General features: G+C 48.6%; 1 protein-coding gene across 4 annotated transcripts; it reads right to left on the reverse strand.

Annotated features, from left to right (window-relative positions):
• Window positions 1-11,072: 11,072 nt before the first annotated feature.
• Window positions 11,073-22,278, reverse strand: ZBTB37 (zinc finger and BTB domain containing 37). Of its 4 annotated transcripts, none has more exons than XM_051624372.1 (6): window positions 22,231-22,278; window positions 20,573-20,685; window positions 20,307-20,467; window positions 18,188-19,137; window positions 16,695-16,794; window positions 11,073-14,328 (listed from the first exon to the last, which is right to left on the reverse strand). In XM_051624372.1, the coding sequence occupies exons 4-6, from the start codon at window positions 19,108-19,110 to the stop codon at window positions 13,840-13,842; spliced, it is 1,512 nt and encodes a 503-aa protein (XP_051480332.1). In that variant the 5' UTR covers window positions 19,111-19,137; window positions 20,307-20,467; window positions 20,573-20,685; window positions 22,231-22,278; the 3' UTR covers window positions 11,073-13,839. The 4 variants fall into 4 exon arrangements, with proteins under 4 accessions (XP_051480332.1, XP_051480333.1, XP_051480334.1 ...); XM_051624373.1 differs by having other exon boundaries at window positions 18,188-19,140; XM_051624374.1 differs by lacking the exon at window positions 20,307-20,467.
• Between the last annotated feature and the right edge of the window lie 122 nt (window positions 22,279-22,400).

Below are 22,400 nucleotides of genomic sequence, written 5' to 3' on the forward strand. Positions count from 1 at the left end.
TACTTGCCAGCAGTGCCCAAGTGCTCAGCAGGCACAAGTGAAAGCCCTGCAGAGCCAAAGCTGTCAGTTTGTCCTCTTGAGTAGGAAGACTGAAATTAGCTCTATGGTAAAAGTTGTGAGTGGGGGTGTCTGTGAACCATGACAATGCCCAGGTAAGGTGACCAGTATCTATAGTTCTGTTAATCTGTTATTTAACCTGCCAGTTTACTCCTAGAGCTGAGAAGTCCTAGCTTGTTACATGTGTGATCTGACCTCTGGTTCACCCAAGGTGGCCACATTGCTGTAGGTCCTCTACCAGGGTTGTCTTCAGGATGCAGGAGAAAATTTGGTGAGCTTTCCCTTACAATTTCTGCATTTAGGGCAGCTGTTTAAAACAAAAAGGGTATGTGTTAGAAAAGCGTGTGCAGACATCTGCTCAAACACTGGTAGATTGCACTTCCCGGTGTGCGATTTACTCTGGATTTTGTAGGACCAGTCAATCATCTGCTTTTATAAAGGCTTCCTCTCAGCAGCGATTGCCACAGCACTGAGGGAGTTACCCTAGATGTGTCCCAGGCTGTGGAAGAGCCAGTGTGAGATGTCTGGTCTCTAGTTTTGGAAGCAGAGGTTTGGCAGGGCCACCTCTCCTGCTTCCCAGGAGGAAGGTTTGAGTGTTGGAGTTGCAAGTGCTGTGTGGTTTGGACAGAGTCACCTCCTCTGGTGTATCTTGGGGCTGTAGCTTTTTCCACCTGGGGAGAGCAAAAAGGGCTGAGCCTGCAGAATTGATGAGACAAGCTCATCAAAAAAGGACAGAATTCATCTGAGATGCCCTGAAAAGCAGACTGGCCCAGCCCAGCCTCCCCCACGTTGCCAGACTTCAGTTGATCTGAAGTGGGCAGCAAAGAGAAAAGAAACATCAGACCAGTCAGCTACAAGACACAGACTAGGATCTGAGTATTAAACCATTTAATTCTCAAACCACTCACATGCATAATGTTCTTTTACACAGTGTTAAAAGAAAGAAGAAAATGCGATTTTTTTTTTTTTAATACAAACAGAATTTCAAGTATACATTTATAGAATTTTCAAAGATTCCTACCCAAGTTGCTAAGTTTCCATTCACATTGTTCTTAAAGCTGTCCAACGAGAGCGCCTTTTGCTAAATTGCTTTCAATGCAATTGTACAGTCCCCTCTACCTTGATTTTTATGTCCCCCTTCCCCAACTCTGGTTCTCCTACCACCCTTCCTGCTCCTCCTCCAGCAGCACCAGCTGTGTCCCTGTATGGCATCAGCCACTGATCCACTGGCCACTCCAAAGAGTTGCTGTCTGTGAGCTCCCACTGGAAGAGGAAAAGGAAATGGGTGGTGGAGGAGCAGCTTGGGAACAGCTTTTAAAATCAGCTAAGAACAGTCTGATATCCACAAGTGACACACAGCAGGCTCACACGTCAACCTACTGCAGATTAGTGTGAATACTGACTTTTTTTTTTTTTTCCTTGGAAAAAAAAGGATTGCAACCAAAATTAAAATTAATTAAAAAATAATAATAATTAGTACAGCAGGAAATTTCATAACTGTGAAAGTAAGTCTTGAGTGTTAGGACACCTGTCCTAAAAAGTTTGATTTACAGTTCAACAGCTGAAGGTGACAGCACGGTTTTTCTTACAAACGGTTACTCTGCAAACCAGCTCAGAGCAGAATCAATGTGGGACAGACAAACTCGGATTAAAAAAAATAACAATAATAATTAAAAAATACTGAACTGACTAGGGCTCCATAACCACATTATGGAAAACAACCCCGTGCCCCCAGTAACAACTTTGCTGTGGCTTTGCTTGGTCAGTCTAGCTCGGCCCTGTGCGCGTGGCCAGCCCAGCGGCTGCGTTGTCACCGGGTGCGGCGTCTGACCTACTATTATCAGCGGGGTTTAAATACTCTTTACAGGCAAAGGTGGGTTTTTTTCTTGACCGACTAGAAAAGTATTGCAACAGGCCAAGGCAGGCAGGTCCTGTTGGTGCTACAGCCAGGGCTGTGGCGGCGGTGGGAGGTGCTGCCCGGGGAGGCAGCGCCAGGCCGGGTGGGCTGCGGGGTGGGAGGTAGAGCTGCGGGCGTCCCCCCGGGCTCTGGCTGACAAGGAGCCCCCCACCTGTACAGCTGTGACAAAAGCCAGCAACAGCCATACTCATCTTAGGATTTAAAGTGCATTTCTTCAGTAAAGGGTTTTTTTTTTTGTTTAGTTTTTTTTTTGTCTGTTTTTTTTGTGGTTTTTGTGTTTTTTTTTTTAAGAGGAACCTATTTAAAGTGCTGTTCTAGTTTGGAAAGGGACTCCATTTAGAAAAAAAAACAAAAATGGCACCTTTTCACATGAGAGATCTGCTCTCTGCGTGTGTTTGTATATATATAGATATATAAATTTGCAGAGTCACATCTGCTGGCTAATGACCAACATAAAAAAGTGTTTTGTTTTTTTCTGGTTTATTGCTTTTTTTTTTTCCTGCAGCCTGCTCCCTTGGAGGCAGGAGGGAGATGGATTCTCCTCTTACCCTCCACACCATTGACTAATTTCCCAGTGCAGGAAGCTGAGCTGGCAGCTCTGGCAGCAGCCTTTGGCCCACAGAACAGTTCACTTTTGTGCAGAACACGTGAAGTCACGAATCCACCCTGAACTGTCGCAGCCCCAGAGTGAACCTGCAAGGGTCACAGCGAGAAACTGGCAGCAAAGAGGGACAGTGGCCCCCAAAAGGCTTCCCCCTGCTCCTGCCAGATGCCATTTTCATAGAGTCACTTTGCAGAGCAGACCTGCATTTCTGAAACACAGAGGTAAGGAAAACGAACCTGTTTTACATGAAAGCTTTGCTGAGAGAGTGTGCAGTGTGGTAACCTCAGCACTCCAAGAGAGAGAGGTAGTTACTGTCCTGTGAAGCTTCTGCTGCTTAATGCAACTCCATTTCTGGAGTGATTGCTGGGGGGGGGGGGGGGGAAGAGGGGGGGAAAAATACTGTGCTCTTTATGAAGTTATTTGTTAAATCTTTCTGTTGAAGACATATTTGACTCTTCCCTCTAAGGGGAGTTTACATTTTAGAAATTGATTGTCAGTTTAGTTCATTGCAACATCAAATTCGATTAGCAAATCGCTATACAAAGCCACTTGTGTTGTTAACTCGTGTTACAATACCCTTCCACTGCTTGGCAAGGAAGTGCTCCAGCATCAGTGTCCCTGTTTGGGGGTTACTGGTCAGCTGAGCAGGGCTCTTGGTCACAGCTTGTCTGCTACAGTGTCACTGTGTGACAGCATTTCATGCTCTGAGCACTTTGAGTGGAAACGTTAAAAAAGAGCTACTGGGGTCATGTTCACAGTGTTGTACAGGAGAGGTGGGGTTGGCAGCAGGGGCAGGAGGGGGACAACTGGGGCACAGCTCCTGGGAGTTTCAGCTAGTGTTTAAGAGACCAGAGGCCTAGGGGGAAAAACTGCATCCTTTCCCTTCCCTTTTCAGACCAAAGCAGTACTTCGAGTGCCTTGTGCAATTCCTGTGATACAGTCTTAAATCTTCTCCCTCTCTGACCCTCCCTGCAAAGCGGGAGGCATGAGGTGAGGAATGTGTTACCACAGGAACATACAGCTGCATCTTATTCTCTTCCTAACTCAGCTTCTAAAAGAGCTTATTCAGAAAAGTCCCTGTTTTGCCACGAAGAAGGATTACTTTTGCACTCCGTGGCCTGTCCTAACTGTCAGCAAATTTACATACACAAACACAAAAGAAACATGCGTTATTTGAATGACAACACTCCCTTTTCACTTCAGAATGTCTCACAGTTGCTTGCCCTGGGAACATGCAGCCCTGGGAGCTGTCACACATCAGCTTTCTCTCCAGGGAAGAACTTCAGGGGAGCCAAAAGGAATTAGTCTTAAGCAAAGGGTATCACAACATTCTGCTCCCCATGCCTAATCCAGATCAGATGATCCCTCCAACAGCATAACCCTGGCTTTGGAAACCTTCTGGCACTTGAGAAAAGTACCTGCACACCATGTACATCATCATTCCCTGAATGTTCCTCAGAGATCTGCAAACACACGTGCTGATGACAGGCTGTGGGAACAAAACCGTGTCCCTGTGTTTAACAGAGCAAACTTAGGACCAATTCCCCTTGACTCCAGCTGGCTGCAAGTGCCCTGCAGGCAGGGGACAAGGGCAGGGGTGACAAAGCTTCCCCCCTCTTGCTGAAATCAAAGTTGTCAGGCAGAGTCACTCACTCTTGTGAGCGCAGCCCGCAGCTGCCAGCACTACATGGCACCTTCCTCCTCCCCACCCGCCCTTGTCTCTATTAAGCCAAGAGTTGTACTCAGTTACCAATTATCATGCAACAAAGTATTCAATAAAAGCTTCACAGTAATCCATAGAGTTGCCTTAGACACTTAAAACTGTAAGAAAATAGCATCATGAGAGCACAAACTCCTGTATCAGGCCAGTGCCCTGGACATGCAGATGAATGGATGGACCCAGACACGCCTCTTGGTCTCAAGGCACAGCTTTTGAACTTGACTAAATGGGGAGACAGTGAAGTCACATCATCAGGTTAAAACTCCTTCCCAAGAAACTTCTCAGCCGTAGTTTTGTGATTCCTCCCCCTCCCAGGCTGAGCCATTTCAATTGTACTTTTCTCCTTTTATGTTGCTATTTTCTGTATTTTACAACCAGTAGTAGAACTAACCAATCTAGTTTCATTTTTAATTTCTCATTAGTTTCACAGTTTCATAGCCAATGGTATTGGGTCTGACTGCAAAGATAACAAGGTGTAAATAAATAAGCTTCATTGCAATATAAAAATAATGAGACATTTAACCATAGAACTGAGGGAGGGTTAAGTACATTGACAAAAACTAAGTAAAGCTGGAGCCTTAACATAGCTGACAGTCTGCAAAAAAATAATGCACTGAATGTTTTTTTTAGTACTGCCTTAGATAACTGCAGTAAAATAATAAATCAGAATATGTCAGATTAAACAAGGAACTTACACAGCAGTATTTAAAAGATACCTGAATATGTTTCAAAAGCTTTACTGATATGAACTAGGAAGCCCATTAAAGCTGCCCATTTTTACATGATAATACTAAGAAAAAGGTAACAAAAATACAGCTTGCCATGGTCTAATGGGAATGGGGACCTAGCAGCTGCACTCAGGCATGGGGAGCAGCTGGACTTCTCCATAGACCACGGCAGACAAGATGCTGCTTCACAGATTAATAATTGATAAATGAAAAAAACCCCACAACGTAACTGGAAACGCACTGGTAGGATAAAGCTCTCTATCCCTTGTTTTGTGTTATGCAGTGCTGCACGCAGTGGGGCAACAGCATATGCTCCAGGGGAGTGACAGAGAAGCCCAGAATAGGGGAGGGAGGCCTGTGGGTGCCAGCCCTTCCCACTCCAAGTAGGGCTAACTTCCAGCAGGTCACTCAGGGACTTGCCTGGTCAAGCCTGGTATGTCTCCAGGATGGAGATTTCACAGCCCCTCTGGACAGCCCATTCCAATACTGTTTGGCCATACAGTGAAAAAAACATCTTTTAATACCTAAATTGAATCTCCCTTGTATAAACTTCTGCCTACTGCTGCTCCTCCTTCCACCTTGAGTTTGGCTCTGTCTTCTCTGCAGCCTCCCCTTAGCTACTGAGTTTACACAGAAGAAATCACATAGCTAAAGGAGTGAGTACTGCAGCAAAGACCAGCTTCAGACTGAGATTCCACATGCAGACCACTGCCTCAGCCAGCTAACTCTGTTCTGCCCAACTGGCAGCCAGTGGTTGGTCCATGGTACCTCTGTTCCCATGAGCCTGCTTTTCCTTTCTCTGGTTCCAGACCAGTTTCTCCTGACAGCTGCTCCAAGAAGCACCTTTGCACTGACATTGCTTATAGGATGCCTCGATCCAAAGGAATTTGATGTGATGGATGATGTTCCTATCCATTTGTACAGCATGCAGCACAGAGAGGGTACTTGTTACTCAACCCACAGTACCTGGTGACTACATAAGAAAGAGATTAGCTTACAATGGTTTTATATTTGCCAGATCTAGTAGCTAAAAACTGTACTGCATGTGGCTGGCAGAGCACTTGGTACACCATGAGCTGAGAGTATGTGCTAACCCTGCCAGGCAGTGTTCAACGAACTTAAAGACAGGTGGACCATCACCCTGCTGAGTCTGAGGGATGCAGGGAGACCTTCTGTAAAAAAAGACCCTGGTGTGGGGGCTGAACAGGAAAGCAAGAGGAAGTACAACCACTGCCAAGCCTGCGGGAGATTGTTAGAGGTGAGTTTGTTCATAACATTTGCTAATTCCTGGGAAAGGCAATTACCCCCAGCACAGAAGAATCAGCAAGATTTTGTCTTCAAACTAATTGTTTGCATTTCCACTGAGGACAACAGAACATGCACCTTCACAGAAGTTACATTAAATCAACCCCAACCACCTCTAGACATCAGTAAATAGCAAAGGCCTGTTTTTCACAGCTGTACATTAGACACTAGATACACTAGTGGTTGTTTTTGTGGCCTTCTCTCTCCAGCTCTCAGTTGTGCCAGACTACAACCTCATTTGTTGTCCTCTCCCTTTTTATTTCTAGGCTTGCCAGAACATACTTATCTTCCTACAAAACCATTAAGTACCATGAAAAACATTGGCATTTCCAAGCCTTCAGAAGGCTCTGAAACCCTTCTGGTGGATTGCTTTAGTGGCTCTGGCAGCACAGATAGGCCAAAGCCCAGGAGTACCTGGCTGGTGGCAGCTGAAGTCTATCTCAGCAACCACTTCTCAGCTCCAACCCTTGTTAGATACCACAGCAAGCCAGAAGGGACACAGGTAGCAGCAGTGCCAACACCGAGACAGCCTGTCCTGTCCTCCTATACTTGTTTATAAAAATTCATACAAACTCTGCATTTTTAAGGGAGGGCTCAGGCAGAGGACATATGGAATCACTTTAGATCCATGTTACAGCACAGACAGCAACCTTGTGCCTAAATTCCTGCCTCATTTTTTCTTGCAGGGCTAGCAGGCAAGTCCTTGTGCTTAAAGCATCCCAACTCAAGAGGCAGGACAGAAGCCCTGGGTTGTGTGACCAGCAGGCACAGCAGGGTCCCAGAGACTCCAAAGTGATTCTACTGGAAAAGTCCAGCAGCACACATGCTGCTGAGTCATGTTTTTAACATGCTCATTCAAACCAACAACAGACCAGCTCCCTGCAGGCTCATTTAATGAGGTGGTACCAAAATGCCCAGGGCTAAAGACAACCCACCTCAATCCAGATGTGTGAGCAGAAGACACCAAGAGCAAACAGCACTACCTGACATTGCCCTCTTAGCTTTAACCATGCACCTCACGTCCAGATGCCTCACTGGACTGCTCTTGTAGCAATTCCTCTAATATCAAGTTATACTAGATAAGGAAAAAAAAAAAAACAACAGAATTTCAAAATGGTAGCCCACACTGCCTCCCGACCACCAGACTTTACCCACCAAGTCTTTAATTCTCTAGGATTTGCAGCACAAGTTCTTCAGGCTTATCCATATTTTTTTGTCAGTGAAGGTCTTTCAGAGCTCCCATCTAAGAAGGTTCCTCCTATTTCTCAGACATGTCATTTCACAAGCCATAATACTTTGGTTTACAACTGGATTAAAATATAAATTAAATAGAAATAATGCTAAATGAGTTTATATTGAAACACTTTATATATGTATGCATATATATGTATATACAGGTATGTGTGTGTGCACTCCCTAATGACAGCTAGAGGAAGCAAAAGTCACTCTCCAAAGGCTTCTACTCTTCCAACTAGCGTGGTCAACTTATCCATTGCAACAATTCCCTGTGCATAAAAGCTAATGAAGCACTGGAAGGCAGCGCTGGTGAACAGCTGGATCACACAGACGTTCAGGAACAGAAAGACAATAAATTATAAGAAGTAGTAATAACTTGTTCACAGTTGGGATGAGGATAATGTTACAGGAAACCTGAATTTTGTACAGTCCCCAGGAATAAAAAGTCAAAGGTGACTGAAGAGTACAGTTGGATATACTGTAGTTAATCCTAAAAGCAAAGATCAGATCTCACACAAAGAAACACTAGAAACAACGTAAGACTTCTCCCAGCAGACTAAACTCCAGTACCATCAGATTCAGCAGGAAGATTTCTGATACCTCCACAGGGACCAGAATTCAGCCCAGTGATGCTTTGATCACTGCCTCTGTCCCAGAGACGGACATTTTTTCGAGTAGGAAGATCCCTTGAAGCCAACTCAATCCTACAGCCAATAGCAAATGCTCCCAGTCTTTCCTTCATACTAATTCTCTTCTAACTATCATCACAAGCATCACTTTCAATCTCTCCTTGTCCCAGCCTTTGTGTTTCACAGTTTCACAACACAAAGCCTTTCAGCAGATGGAAATATTTTAGAGATGGTAGGACTCTTCAGGTAATTTTACAACCCATTTGAGTAGGTTTCAAGTTAGAATCATAGAATGCCAGGTTGGAAGGGACCTCAAGGATCATCTAGTCCAACCTTTTAGGAATGACCTAGGTTTCTAGTAAGACTAACTGCAGCAAAACCTTGGCCTGCTGTACTTCATATAAAAACAAAAAAACCCTTCCAAATCTACTCTATTCCAAATGTTCTGGTAGACATTAGTTTCAAGCAGCAGCCAGTAACGTTTGCATAGTTCTAGCTTTTATTTGGTTACAAATATATATATATATATATAAAAATGTACATATATATATGTGTATGTATTTTATATTAAAATATCCTTTGAATGACAATGATTACATACAGATACTTGGCTGCCCTTGAGGACCTTCCACTGAAGCCATGAAAGCTCTGTGCACAGATGTCACCTCATGACAGAAGTGATGCTTGTCCTCGCGGACATCGTTACCGCCAGACGAGGCTGTGCCCGTGGTCAGGGGCAGCTCCATCACAAGACCCAGGCTTTCTGACTGCAGTCCTGGCCACGGGCTCAGCTCCCAGGGGAAACCTGGAGCCCAAACCCTGACAAAAATTAGAAGATTCCTGAATTACAGCTCCTTGATTTTTCCCATCCCCAAAATATTTCCAACAAAGCAAGAATAGCATTTGGTGTCAATAATCTGCAGAAACACTTGGGTGCTGGTACAGCTTAATTGACTGGCATGTCATGGATCAAAGAGAATTTTAAAGTTTAAATAGTAAGTTAAAGGGGTGCTAATTTTTGTTGGGTTTAAAGATGCATGACTCAGTCTACCTCACAAGCTACCTTCTACCCAAAAAAACTGCACCTTTTCAGCTGTCTTTCTATTTATACCTCGGGTTCTGCGGGCGAGATGAAGTCAGCAGCAAATAAAAGCTACAACTCTGCTCTTGCCAATGAATCCTCAGGGCTGAATCACCCAAAGGCAGCAGCAAGCCTGCCCTCCTATGCTTTCCAGCAAGATGGCAACATGTTCCAAATGCAATTCCAGCTCTGAATAGCTGTCAGATGGGAACAGTCAGTTGTCACCAACCTTGGTTGGATTGAAAAAACAGCAGCAGAGACACAAAACACTTTCTATTCTTCCTGCCCTTCAGCCACCCAAACTCCTGCAAGTTAAATGAGACAGATCACAGCTTGAAAATATTGTGGAGAAGATGTAGGTGAGTCAAAGGACTGAGCGTGATGGCTGGACAATGCTGGGAGGACAAGCGAGGGATTGCCCGTTGGCTGCTCTGTCCCCTACCAGGCTGACATCCCTGGATCTTATTAAGTGGCTCCAAGTGTGTTCTCAGCCTCCTATTACAAACTCACACTTCATAAAGCCTCTTCATTCATCCCTCTCCATCTAGCTCCTGGAAATGGGAAGCATGGTTTGCTTTCACACCCTCCCTTTGCGAGACAGCAAAAAGACCACCTGCTTTTTCCCTCTGCCAGCCTCACATCACTCATTCTCCCAAGAGGAAGAGGTTTAGCTTTTCCCAAAAGCAGCAGCAGCAGCAGCAGCAGCACAGTGTTAACACAATTCTGGTTATTTTCACAGCTCTTCACAGGGAACCTGGCAGCAGCAGGGAATGGCCACAGCAACCATCACGTCACTCTGCTGTGACTTTGGCACCGGGGCTTTCTGCAGGCTCAAGGAGATAACCACAACACTTCACATTTGGAAGATTTCTCTGCCACAGCAAAGAACTAAGAAATGTGTTCCTCCTCTGAGAAAGAAAACTGCAGAAACAGAGTGTGTTCCCCCTGTTGCCTGAGGCAAGCAAACAAGTGGGTTAGTAAGCCCTAACTCAGAAGTGGACAGAAATGTTACATACAGAGGTATTAAAATATGACAGAGTTCTCTTCACATCCTCCTTAAATCACAGTTGAAATCACAGTTTTGGCAGAGGGGAAAAAGCTGCAGCTAGACATGGAAGTGCAAAGCTTCAACCCATCACAGAAGCATTCGCACTTGGGAAGTTGGCATCTGATTCTCCACAGCTTCGCTGCAACCGTCAAGAGCTACAGGGGTTGGCAATGGAGAGGCAACAAAAGATGCTATTGCTCTGCTAGAAAAAGCTGCTCCACGTAGCTACACCACTGCCAGAAAACTCACATGAGGTTTTTCCATACCGTATACAACCAACAACCCCTTTTCTCCTCGAACCTTGGCCGCATCTGCACCGAGGAAAGCAACCACTGGAAGAACAGGTCAATAAACGACTCCTCTGACCTGGTTCCACCCTCTCGTGCGGATGGGCCTAAGCTTCTTTCAGCACTGTTCAAGAAAACATTAGACACACCATGATTCCCACACATACATACACATACACATCCATTAAATGTACAGAAATAATATTAAAATGATTCCCACTACCATACCTTATACTGACTCTAGCTACAAGCTATAAACTTCACCTCAGCGAGGCCCGGGCAAGAATATTGGCTCTTTTGCATGCAATCAGAAATGATCGTTTATACAGTGGCAACCTCTGCACCAAAAAAAACAAATAAACGTAAACGAGGAAGAAAAAAGAACCTTTCACAAGGTTTGTTTTCAGACTAGCCTAGTATGATATGAAGAACCAACTTCATGATTTCCACCAGGCCTATTGAAAGTAAGAGAATCAGCAAAGCAGGGCGCACCGCTGGCATCCTGGACTGTTAGGATGCTCCTCCGTTCACAGTATCGTGACAGTAAAACAAAGACCTTCTGAAGAAACTCACAGCTATGCCATACAAATGAAGGCATTCACCCTTTTATCTCAGCCCTTCATCACTATGCTCTGATGGATGGGTTGCCATCTGTTTCAGGAAAGTGTTGCTTGTATAGCAGTTACTGCACCTTCACCCTTCTCTTCACAGCAAGCTTAGCAGGGAAACTTTCCCACTATATTTATATATAATATATGTATATAAATAATTTTATGTTTTTATAGTTTGGTAGCATTCTTTTAAAAGTTCTATTTTTAAACACTTAAAATCTTTTAAGCAACTAAAAGTAACTTTTGATGCTCTCTAGTGTGAACAGGATAGGATTTCAAAGTTTTTAACTTCTTGATTTTTGGTAACTTCAAAAGCTATGACTAAAGCAGCATACTCTGCACATCTCCGCTCCTCCCCGCACCTCGACTGCAATGAAACCTACCTTAGCCACCCTCCTATCTCTCATCTTCTGTGACTGCTCTCTGGCAACCCTACTGTTTCAGTACAGTCCTGTTTGACCTTCGACAGGAAACCCAACGGGGCTGGCCCCTCGGGTGGCAGCTTCGAAAATCATTCACTGTGTGATGATGCACTTGACAGGGGAGGAGGAAGAAGGGGCAGAAGGAAAATGGAGGTGAAATACAAGTTTTCCTGTTTGAAATGGTCAATGAAATTGTACTTTGCATATGCTCGGCTCAGAACACCTGCAAAGGTTCCTCTCTGAGGACCACATTCCCCTTCCACACGACCCTGGCATCAAGCCCATTCCTTACCTGCCACCCCCCCTCCAAAAGCACATTAGAGCCACGTCTGCATTTTTCAGAGAGATGTGGGAGGAACAATGAGACCCCTCACTGAGAAAAATACGTAAAGTGAGGCAAGAATACATCACCCTTCTCCAGATTCTCCTGGGGCAGGAAAATTATCCCAAGTCTCAATTTGCAGGTGGGGAAAGCAAGGGCTGGAGATGATTCCACGTGCCCCAAACTGTGCAGTCAGACTGCAGGGCAAGCTTTATTTTCACTTGGCAAGTCTCTTGCCCACCAAGCCCACACTCTCACTGCCTGGCTTGATCTGCCAAAGCAAGATGCAGTGTGTTCCTTTTCCAATGTTTCATTGTTCCTCCCATCACCTTAAGGATCCAAACTTCATCCTTCCTTATGGAACGCATTAAACATCCTTGAGAGAACTCCCGCAACCAAACATCCTCTCCCAACCCCAAATCTGCACCACCTGGCATTCAATTTCCCCCTCCACCATGAACAACAACTTGGCATCAGAACCAGAGAAAACTCTTCAAAGTATTGCATATTTTTAAAAAGACTTCTTCAAAAGATGTCAAGATATTTGCACTTATCTACCTGTCCCATGCTTTTCTGTTTATGAAACACGTAAGCATGTGCAAACACCTACAATACACAAGGCAGGCATGTCTCTCCAGGTTTGCTTAACTTGCTCTAAACATCAGAGCTGCTTAGAATACAAAAGTTTAAGTCCATGCAAGGGGACAGAGTTGTGATTGTTCTAGGAACCATTCACTGTTAGGCTTCCTGAACCGTTATGAGGAAATAAAGTAGGGTTTTCTTTTCTTTTTGCATTTCATTGATAAAAAAAGTTATCAAACTAGTTTGTAGAAACATGTTTAAAAGCAACCACCCATGATTGCTCATCTGGGACGATAGCATTTCATTTATACCATATTGCTGTTATAAAAGATCAAGTGTGAGTCGAGAGGGGAGCAGGGGTGAAGGATGACTTTGGTAGCCAGCCTCTAACTCTGCAATTCAGCCAGTCCAGAAAAACTCTTCCTACCGCTCGGCAGCACCCGAAGCAGAGCAGCGCACCGGTCAGGACGTCAGAGTGCTCTGGAACTCTCCAGATCAGCAACAGCCAAGGACATCCTGCTCCCAGAGACCCCTCCAACCCTTCTCCCAGCGCATCGAAGTCTCACGCAAACCTCACAGCTGCTACATTTCACTTTCAGTAGCTGAAGTGCTTCAAGTGTTGCTGACCTCTAGGATATCGCTTTCTAGCCGTGCCCGCTTTTAAAAAGGGGCCTTGAGGCCGCGCGCCTGGGACAGGCAAACCAAGAGCCCTAAAATCAAGAGTTTAAGTAAAAACGGTAAAAACAGACACACCAAAAATAAAACGGATAAATATGCTCGGGCACGGCAGGACCCACCAGAAGAGTCTTCTCATTTTCTTTAACGAGGCATCTACCTGGAGAAGGCAACGGCACCTCGTCCCTGCTCTCCCCTCGAGCTGGACCAGCAGACGTGGTGAGGAGCGGCCCCGCGGGACCGACCTGCTGGGCCGAAACGCCGTCGGGAAATACAAATGACTGCTCGTCCCAGATCACTGTGGAACATTAGAAAAATTTAAAATCCTGTCGATCCCTGAATAAAAAGCTGATTGACGCAGTTGTTCCGTTTTTCTCCAGGAGGAGGAGGAGGAGTAAGGGAGAAAAACAACTTTTAACACTCTAGGTGTGGGTGGGTGGGTGAGAGGAGGAGAGAGAGAGAAAGATTCTGCAATTTTGGCAACATCTTGGGAGCTTCTTTCTGTCCAGTGGTGGCATTGCACGAATTCCAGTACCAGCCTGCCAGGTTGGTACTGACTCTTTAGAGCCAAAAATCGGGAAGACGGTCCTTTCTCCCAACCCTGCAGCTGCGTTTCAGTCTGGCCCAGTCGTGGACACAGACCCCTGCGCTGTCTCCCCGGCGGCGACCGCCTCCTCCTGCGGAGGAGACTCTTCCTCCGCCTGCCCCCGAGACGTGACGGTGGTCTCGGGGGAGATGCTGTGAGGCCCCTCCAGGGGCAAACAGCCGGGGTGGTTCTTGCGAAAGTGCTGGTTGAGGATGGCCTGGAAAGGGAAGCTTTTGCCGCAGACGTGGCAGTGAAAGGGCTTGTTGCCCGTGTGCTTGCGGATGTGATACTCCAGCTGATCCTTGCGGGTGTACTTCTTCCCGCACATGCGGCAGACGAAAGGGGTGATTCCCATGTGGAGGCGCATGTGCCGGTCCAGGCTGCCCTTCTGGTTGAAGGATTTGGCGCAGTAGATACAAGTGAGCCGCGGGTTGTACCGGAACCAGCGCTCGGAAACCTCCTGCTCCCGGAGATACTCCACGTAACCGCTCACTCCCAGCATGGCTGATTCCTCCCCCTGCCAAGGCAACAACAGGGATTTAAGTAACGAGCAGCCTACAAGAAAATGCAGGAAGTAAGTTCGGGCCCCAGCCCGGGCACTAAAGCACTGAAGCGTGTGCCAAACCTCAAAATCAGCAGCACTAATGTCTTCAACCTCAAGCACACATTTAAGCACTTAACTGGAGCCTTGGGGCTGAAGACAAATGAGCAATCAATTAGAAACCTCTGCTATGGGGGCCCCTTCTGCCAAGAGACTCGCTAGATCGGGGAAGACAAGACAGCCCTTGTCAGGAGGGTGCTCAACCACCGATGGAGCTGTGGGTCAAACATGTCAATACGTGTCACTGTTTTGCAAAACCTGAGCCAGTTTAATTAAAATCCCGTATGCCTCGTTCTGTTCTACTTTCTAAAGGCTAGAAAAAAGAATCCAGCTGATGAGCTTGCAGCAAAACAAAGGTGGAAAAAAACTACAAATCCCATCTGAAACTCTGCAGGTGTCACTTTATGTGGGGTTTTTTTTTCAGGTGTCATTCAGGATTAATTTTATGATGAATCACGTTTGCCTAAATGGCTGCGTAGCCCATCCCAGCCCCACGGCACCGCAGGGAGGATCTGCAGCACAGAGAGCTAGTGCGCCTGGCATGAGCCACACAGCAAGGACTAGCTGGCTCCTCATCACTTTCTGAAGCCAGAAAACCCTCAGCCACAAGCCTGGGCTGTAGGAGAGCTGTTTCTGACTGTTGTACTCAGAGTCTCCTGAGTGTCCCCGTGACGGAGGATGCAGTATTTGCACTCCCGAGTCTCGCGCTGTTTCCTGATGGTGCCAAATGTGGACAAGCAACCAGTGTGACAGCAAGAGGGCCTCTCTTCCAGCTGCCAGGGCTGCACACAACCCAGCAGCAGCCTCACTCTGCCAGGTGCCCTTGAATCTGGCCACTCCAGCACTGGTAAGCTGCTCTGGACTAACGGAGATGCAGAAGGCTGTGGTACTCGCTTGCCACTCTGCTGCTGGGCAGTGACCATGGACAGACTGCTTTTAGCATCCATATGGCAGTACCAGAAGAGTGGAAGGTGAAATTCTTCACTATGAGGGTGGTGAGACACTGGCCCAGAGAAGCTGTGGCTGCCCCATCCCTGGCAGTGTTGAAGGGCAGGTTGGATGGGGCTTGGAGCAGCCTGGGCTGGTGGGAGGTGTCCCTGCCCATGCAGGGGGGTTGGGTACTGGGTGATCTTTAAGGTCCCTTCCAACCCAAACCATTTGGTTTGATGACACTCCCCCATGTATGTGGTAGCCTACAGTTTTACCTTTGAGGCCAGGATGGAGAACTAACAGCAGTTTTTCTGTACCTAGAGCTAAAATTGCTTTGTATGTCACATTTGCCCTGGAGGGTTAGTCTGACCTGAAATATCCTAAATATATTCTGAGGACACAAAACAAAGCTCCGGCAAAACAGGAGCAAAAAGGTAACTTTGTTTTATGGAAGTGTATTGCAAAGCTAGCAGCCAGCAACTGTCATTTTTTTCTCCTTGCTTCACTTGGTTTTTCTCAAGGGCACAACAGCCTGCTAACTCCTCACCTGCCTCCAGCAAAGTCATTTGATTATGAACTGACATGTTACTTATCTGCCAGGCACACAAGAGGTGTTCTACAGTGTTGGGTGATGCACTTGCATTAGTGGCACTGTGATACTGACTGTGTGCAACAACAAAACCAGATAAAAATTATTAGTCACAGGTATTACCTCGATGTCCCGCTGTGCTGCACCCTCTAGCCCATTGCCCTCCTCTATTTCTGCAGATCTCACCCTCCTACCCCAAAATTATTTCTGTACCCCAGGGAAGCTGAAATTTCAGAGCTACTTTACATTGCAAATTCTGCTTTGCAACATAGTCCCTTTGGGATGAGACAGAGACCTCTGTACCAACCCACAGTCCTTTGATACTCCACCCTAAAGGTTTACTGGTGTAGTGCCTGGAGAGCTTGCTGTAATGGTTTTGGAACTGGCACGGAACAGTTCAGCCACTGTCATCCCTCCCTTAGGTCAAGCATTTGCTGATGGTGTTTAAGGGCAGGTCCAACTTTGCAGGCAAACGGGGTTTCTCCTCAGGAGTGGGTGCCCTGCCCAGAATGAGGTTTGATATTTATGTCCTCAGGCAGCAAAAGAAACTCCTCGTGTTTTCCAGGTAACTGGCTGAAATCCCAAAGGCCATCCAAAATCAGTTTTAAATCAATACAGACAGCACAGGTTCTCAGTGTGACCAACTAAACCCTTGGCAACAGTAAAAGGTCCTTGCAAATCAAAGTACTACACGCTTCACCACAACACGGACCCCTTTGCCTTCGATGCCAACATTTACTTGCAAACTTCTTGATCTGCCTACCTGGGAACTGGGCTGCTTGGGCTCATCCATCCGCCCGGGAGACTCGCTTTTTGATCTGTACCGCTCAGTCACAGCAACCATGCTGCCAGAAGGGCTAAATCTGTGGGGTGGGGGAAGAGTGTAAACGGAGTTTTTAATGGGCATCAGGTCGCTGCGGTGTTGAGAACAACGGGTGAGCAATAGAGGCACCTGTGTAGCATCTCTTCATCCTCACCAGCTAACACACAGGAGGCGGAACAGCGCAAGTTTAAAGGAAAAACCAAGTCATACTGGTCTGTGGTTTCAGTCTTAACATCTGAAAAATAAAACTGAGTCATTTGGCTTCCAAGTCAGCAACAGAGAGCTCCTGGGTCGCTGTCGCAAGTGAACCGACATGGGCCCCGTGACTCAGGAGGTGCACACCAGGAGAAGTGGCCCTTCCTCTAAGGGAAGCACCCACACCCTCCTCCCGCTTCCACTCATGAAACAAAAGCCACGTGATGGGACTCCAGGTGGGAAGCAGTGGACATTGAGTGCCACACAAAAGGAGATGTTTGAGGCCAGCTGACCCGTGGAAAAGAGTTAATGAACTAGGAAAGGATCGATCCCCCAGTGGCCAGCTCAAGATCATTCCCACACGTTGATTTGTAAGTGACAAGTAAAAGAATATCCACTGCTTCCAGGTAGCTGTTCCCCCATGGGACCAGTGGGACTGAGCTAGAAGAGAAGACAGGCAGATGTGGAGAGAAAACCCCCAAATACAAGCCCCCAAACACAACAGCTCTGCCCTTTAGCAGATCTGTTTTCTAGCCTGAGCTAAGGGCAAGGAAAAAAATGCTGGAGTGGAGGGGAAGCAAATGGATGGAGAATGCAAACACAGCAGATTTCACCACCTATTTTCAGTAGAGGCTTTACTGCTTTTTCATATAAACCTAAACAACAGTGAAGGCTGATGGGCTTCCCACTTCAAGTGCTTCAGAAGATGTAATTCCATGACCCACCACTGTCCTGGACCACCAGGAAGCAAATTTCCTCCTGACCTACAGCTGCTGACCCGCTTGTTTCTCCAACAGAACCACCCCCAGGTTTTCAACCCAGAAGGCACCGTTGCAATGACACTTTGGCTAACACACTTTGTATGTCACCTTGTTCATTCCAATGCTGAGCATGATACCTACTGAGACTGAACTGCAGTATGTCTTTAGAGAAGAACTCCACCTCACCCACACAACAGGAGGTAAGAGATTCCAGCCTGTGCACCTCTGAGCACTAATAATCCATTTCCCACGCTAGCCTGTTCCTGGAGATCCTGGTCTGATCACCACCCAGCCAAAATACTGTAAGCCAAAGTGGACATGCTCCCTAACACCAGGAAAAAAAATACCCCTTCAGTGCTCATGCTTAAGATGACCACAGGAAATAGAAGGGGGACACATTCCAAAGCGACCAACCCAGCCAAGGGAAAACCTTGCACAATCCCCTCTTAGGAAGGTCAGTAATTACAGAAAACTCACCTGTCGATCTCACTGCTGGTTGGCCTGACCACTTTGGCCCCAGAGGACCCTAAAGCATAAGCCTCCTGGCCCATGGGTCCGTGGCCCGTGGTGTCAATCACCATGGCAGTGACCTCCTCGGCGCTGCTCCCGTCCTCTCCCGAGGGCTGGTGCTCTGTCCCCAGCCACTCCTCCAGGTTCTCCGTTTTAATGCGGACTCCTCCCAGCACGCGCATCTCCTCCTCGTTCCGCCCCCCGCGCTCGCCCATCCCGGTCTCCACGTACCACTGTCCCGCCCTGTTGATCCGTAGGATGGGCTCCCTGCTTTCCACGTCTGAGCTCTGCTCAATGATCTGGGGGCTGGTGGACTCCTCGGGCGGGCTGAGCTCCCGGATGTCCAGCACTGTGCTCACCTGGCCCAGGCGACTCCCCTTGGGGGTGTTGTGGTGGGGGCTCAGAGAGCGGTTCAGATTCGGCGTCACCCGGTGAGACTCTGGTGGTCTCTCCTGATGTTTTGTCCTGCTCTGGCTCAGTTCTGCTTCCACCTCCGCCACGTTGATTTTGAAATGAATTCCCTCCAGGATCTGCGTGCATTTGTCTATGATGTGCTGCATCTGCAGGAAGCTGGCGGCTGTCAGGTAGCTGATGATGTCAGCCAGCTGCAGGCATATCCTGCCGGTGTAGCAAAAGGAAAGGAGCTGCTCGAAGACAGAAGGGTTCTTGATGACAGAGATGGACACGGTGCTCATCTCGTTCAGGGACATGTGGTCGCGGAAGTAGGGCGAGCTGGCAGCCAGCACCACCTTGTGAGCACGGAAAGCTTGGCCCTGCACGTTGACCACAATGTCACACAGGCGACCCTGCATGCGTAGCTGGTTCAGGTGGCTCAGGACAGAGTTGCTGAAGTCAGGAATCTCCAGCTGAATGTTCCCACTCTTCTCCATGGCTGTCCCAGATGCAGGTGCACGACCCTACTGGAAGCGGGGGAAAAAAGCACCACCGTTAACAGAGCTCATCTGTCGCAGGCACTTAAAACACCTTTCACCTGCAGCTGGAAGCACAGGGACCTTTAGAGAAGTCTCTGACTGTTCAGTCTACAAGCACCAGGCAGCAGTTCCCTGGTCCTTCTGTGCCACACACCACCTCCCACCAGGGGAACCTTGGGCCAGTCCCCAGCAGGTCCCCCCTCCCCGCGGCTCGAGCGCTCGACGCAGCTCCTTCTGTCACATTTGCATTGTAAAACCAACATGAAAAATGGTTCAGGTGCTAAAAATAGGCAACCGATTGCATAATGGATTCAAATACTTCGCACTTTGAAAAGGGAAAGTAATATTGTTATCCCTCTGCTGCAGAGCAGGAATCAGGAAGGAGACACCGGGACCTGAAGCCTCCTCGGAGACTTTTCAGAAGCTGCCTGGTGTGCGTTTGACCTCGGGGCATCCTAAGTACATTAGACCAGAGATATTCATCATACGTGGTGTTTTTTTTACACGTGGCAAAAAAATATCTTAACAGGATGGTGAAAGAAAAAGAGCAGAATCCACCAGGAACAGCAGCACGTCAGGTCACCCGCTGGGTACAAGTGACTCCTTGGCAAAAGCAGCTGGTGTGTGTGTGTGTGGTTAGAGATGCAGCAGACAGGGAGAGGCAACTTGGGAACAATGGGGATGAACCAGCCAGCTCTCCTGGTTTCTCTTCCATCTTTCATTTCTCTATAATCACCACATTTCATTTTTGGCAAAGTTTGAAAAGGGGCCCTGACCATATATGGTAAAAATTTGGAATGAGCCAAAATTAGATGTAAACTCCCCCAAAAAGAAAGGAAAAAAAAGAAAAAAAGAAAGGAAAAAAGTAAATAAGTTTATTAAAGAGCACTTGTGGCATCAACAGCTTCCAGGCTGGATGGAATCTGAAGTGTTGATTAAGCAGAGTGCTGGAGAGAGCAAAACAATTCCAGGCAGGCTGGGAATACCAAGGCTCATAGCCCCTTCTCCCAGAAATCTCAGAATCCAAGCACACGGGGCAGCACGTGTGCTGCTGCAGGACGTGCCTTCTTAAAAATGTCTGAAGGCTGCAGGGCAGTGCATCTTCCCACAGCCAAGCAGGGTTTGTGCAAACTTGGCAAAGCGTGTTACTAAACCTGAAGCTGCAGGACAGCCTGTCAATCTCCCGAAGCCGTGCGAGGAGGTCACCAAATGGCTGCATGTCTTCAGGGTGGGCAGGATCAGGGGTGCACAAAGCTTCACAAGGTGCAGCTTAACAGCCCCCCGTGTCTTCAGGCTTCTTCTCCCCTTCTCCCATCTTCAGAAGAAAGCAATGAACCCCAGGAAAGTCAAGGAACTGGAGAGCACAGTTCCACGTCGACACGATGTTTAGAGCCGTGAAACAGAAAATCCCACATCTTACCTTTAACCTGGAGAGTGACTTGCAAAGGGGGAAGAAATGGGGCTGGTATCTTGTTGCCTTCCTTTTTCCTTCTGATGTTGTGAGAAGGTCTCAAAACTTTTTGCCCCCTTCCCCTTTAGAAGGAAACAAGAGAAGACAGATAAAAGGTAGCAGAGGGGAAGAGGGTTCTCCCGAGCACACCCAAGAAGGTCAGGCTTCATCACTCTGTGTTTCCCAGGACAGAACAGCAGGATTAGCCAACCACAACGTGAGATCCCACCCCAAACCACAGAGGAACATGGAATCGTGTCAGAACCATCTTCCCCCACTCCCTGCACGGTCATTAGAACAAGAAATGGCTGTGCAAAATAACTGGAATCAAGTGGTTTCCTCTCTCCCGGGGCTGGTATCTCTGCACACACACAGGGTTTCCTACACGAGCTGCCTCTCATTGGCAGGGCTGGAATCACCCACGTGCCAATGCTTACAGGCCTGGGGAGCCTCTAACCTCATCATCTCCCCAGACTGCTGGTTTCTGCAGCAATTAACACCAAAGCATTGAGGAAGGCAAGGGAAGGGCGGGCACCCCTGCCTGCTGAAACACCCCTGGGGGGGCAGTGAGTGTCCAGGCAACTGCTCGTGCCTGGGGGTCAGCTCAGAGCAGAGAAGGGAAGGGAAATAAAAATGCTCAGAGGCTGAGCGTGGCTGCTTGTGGCCCCGGGCTGAAGTCAGCTGCTCCCAGGGGAGCCTGAAAAACTGTTTGTGAGCTCCTGCTTCAAAGGGACGGGAGAAATCCGTCCAGCCCTGCTGGCAGGAGAGAAGGACCCAGGGAGCCTGCAGGAGGTGTGAGGTCTGGGTTCTATGGTATGTTTTGGGGGCAGCCTCAGCTGAGGCTGGTGAGGGGGGGCGAATCTTTTGGTTTCAAACGACCCTTGTCAGGGGATGGCTCCCGGGGAAGGGGTCTGCCACAGGTGCAGCACAGGGACAGCTCCACGCTGGTCCTTCCTGGCACTTGACCTCAGCCTTTCCCTGCAGGATGTCCCAGCGCTCTTCACACAGACTACACCAAGACACTTCTCTATTTTCGTTACAACTGGAAGCGTCACCAGCTGAGACTCGTCTCTGGAAACGCCTGTTGCTCAGTGAGGCAGGTGCAAGCCCCCAGGGCAGCAGGACCTCCGGCCCCCCCAGGCCCCGGGACAGCCCACCCGCCGCGCAGACCCTCTCTCGGGGCGCTGTCAACCTGGGGAGGTGGCACCGGGAAGTCCCGCTGACCAGCACCGGCCGTGCCCGCTCGACCTGGCTGCTCTCAACACCACGACGGGACCTCGATGCCGCCCAAACCAACAGCGACTCCGAGGCGGAGGCGCTGCCCTCTCCCCCCCCCCGCCTCGGCCGCAGGAGCCAGCTGAGCGGGACTCGCCCGTTCCCCCCACCGAACCCAAGCGAAACCAGGCTCACGCCCAGCGCTGACAGCCCCGGCACCGGGACCCCCCCCCCCCCGCCGCTGCCCTCAGCGGGTGGGAGCGGGCCCGGCCCCCCCCGCCCCGCGGCCCCGGGAGGCGGGCGGCGGCAGAGCCCCCCCCCCGTGCCGGCCCCGCGGGCGTTGCCGGCGCTGAAGGCGGGGCCGGCCCGGCCCGTCCCCGCCCGCCCCCGCCCCGCCGGGCCCCGGTACCGACCTGGCGGGGGTGGGAAGGGCCCGCAGCGCCGTCCCGGAAGCGAAACCCCCCCCCGGGCAGGGCCGCGCCCCGGAAGAAAATTCCCGCCCGGGAGGCCGCGGCGCGCACCGCTCCCCCCGCCCCGCCGCGGCCACGCCCCCCGCCCCAGCCACGCCCCCTCGCCGCGGTCA

This window comes from Apus apus, chromosome 7 (genome assembly GCF_020740795.1).
Source record: "Apus apus isolate bApuApu2 chromosome 7, bApuApu2.pri.cur, whole genome shotgun sequence".
NCBI lineage: Eukaryota > Metazoa > Chordata > Aves > Apodiformes > Apodidae > Apus > Apus apus.

What these genes read in the sequence shown, in the direction of transcription:
- ZBTB37 (XM_051624374.1), bottom strand. Translation starts at nt 19,110, where the DNA reads ATGGAGAAGAGTGGGAACATTCAGCTGGAGATTCCTGACTTCAGCAAC. An exon ending in ACCAGCAGTGAGATCGACAG is followed by an intron (nt 16,795 to 18,187) that starts GTGAGTTTTCTG and finishes CCCACCCCACAG; the next exon opens with ATTTAGCCCTTCTGGCAGCA. An exon ending in CCAAGCAGCCCAGTTCCCAG is followed by an intron (nt 14,329 to 16,694) that starts GTAGGCAGATCA and finishes TTGCCTTGGCAG; the next exon opens with GGGGAGGAATCAGCCATGCT.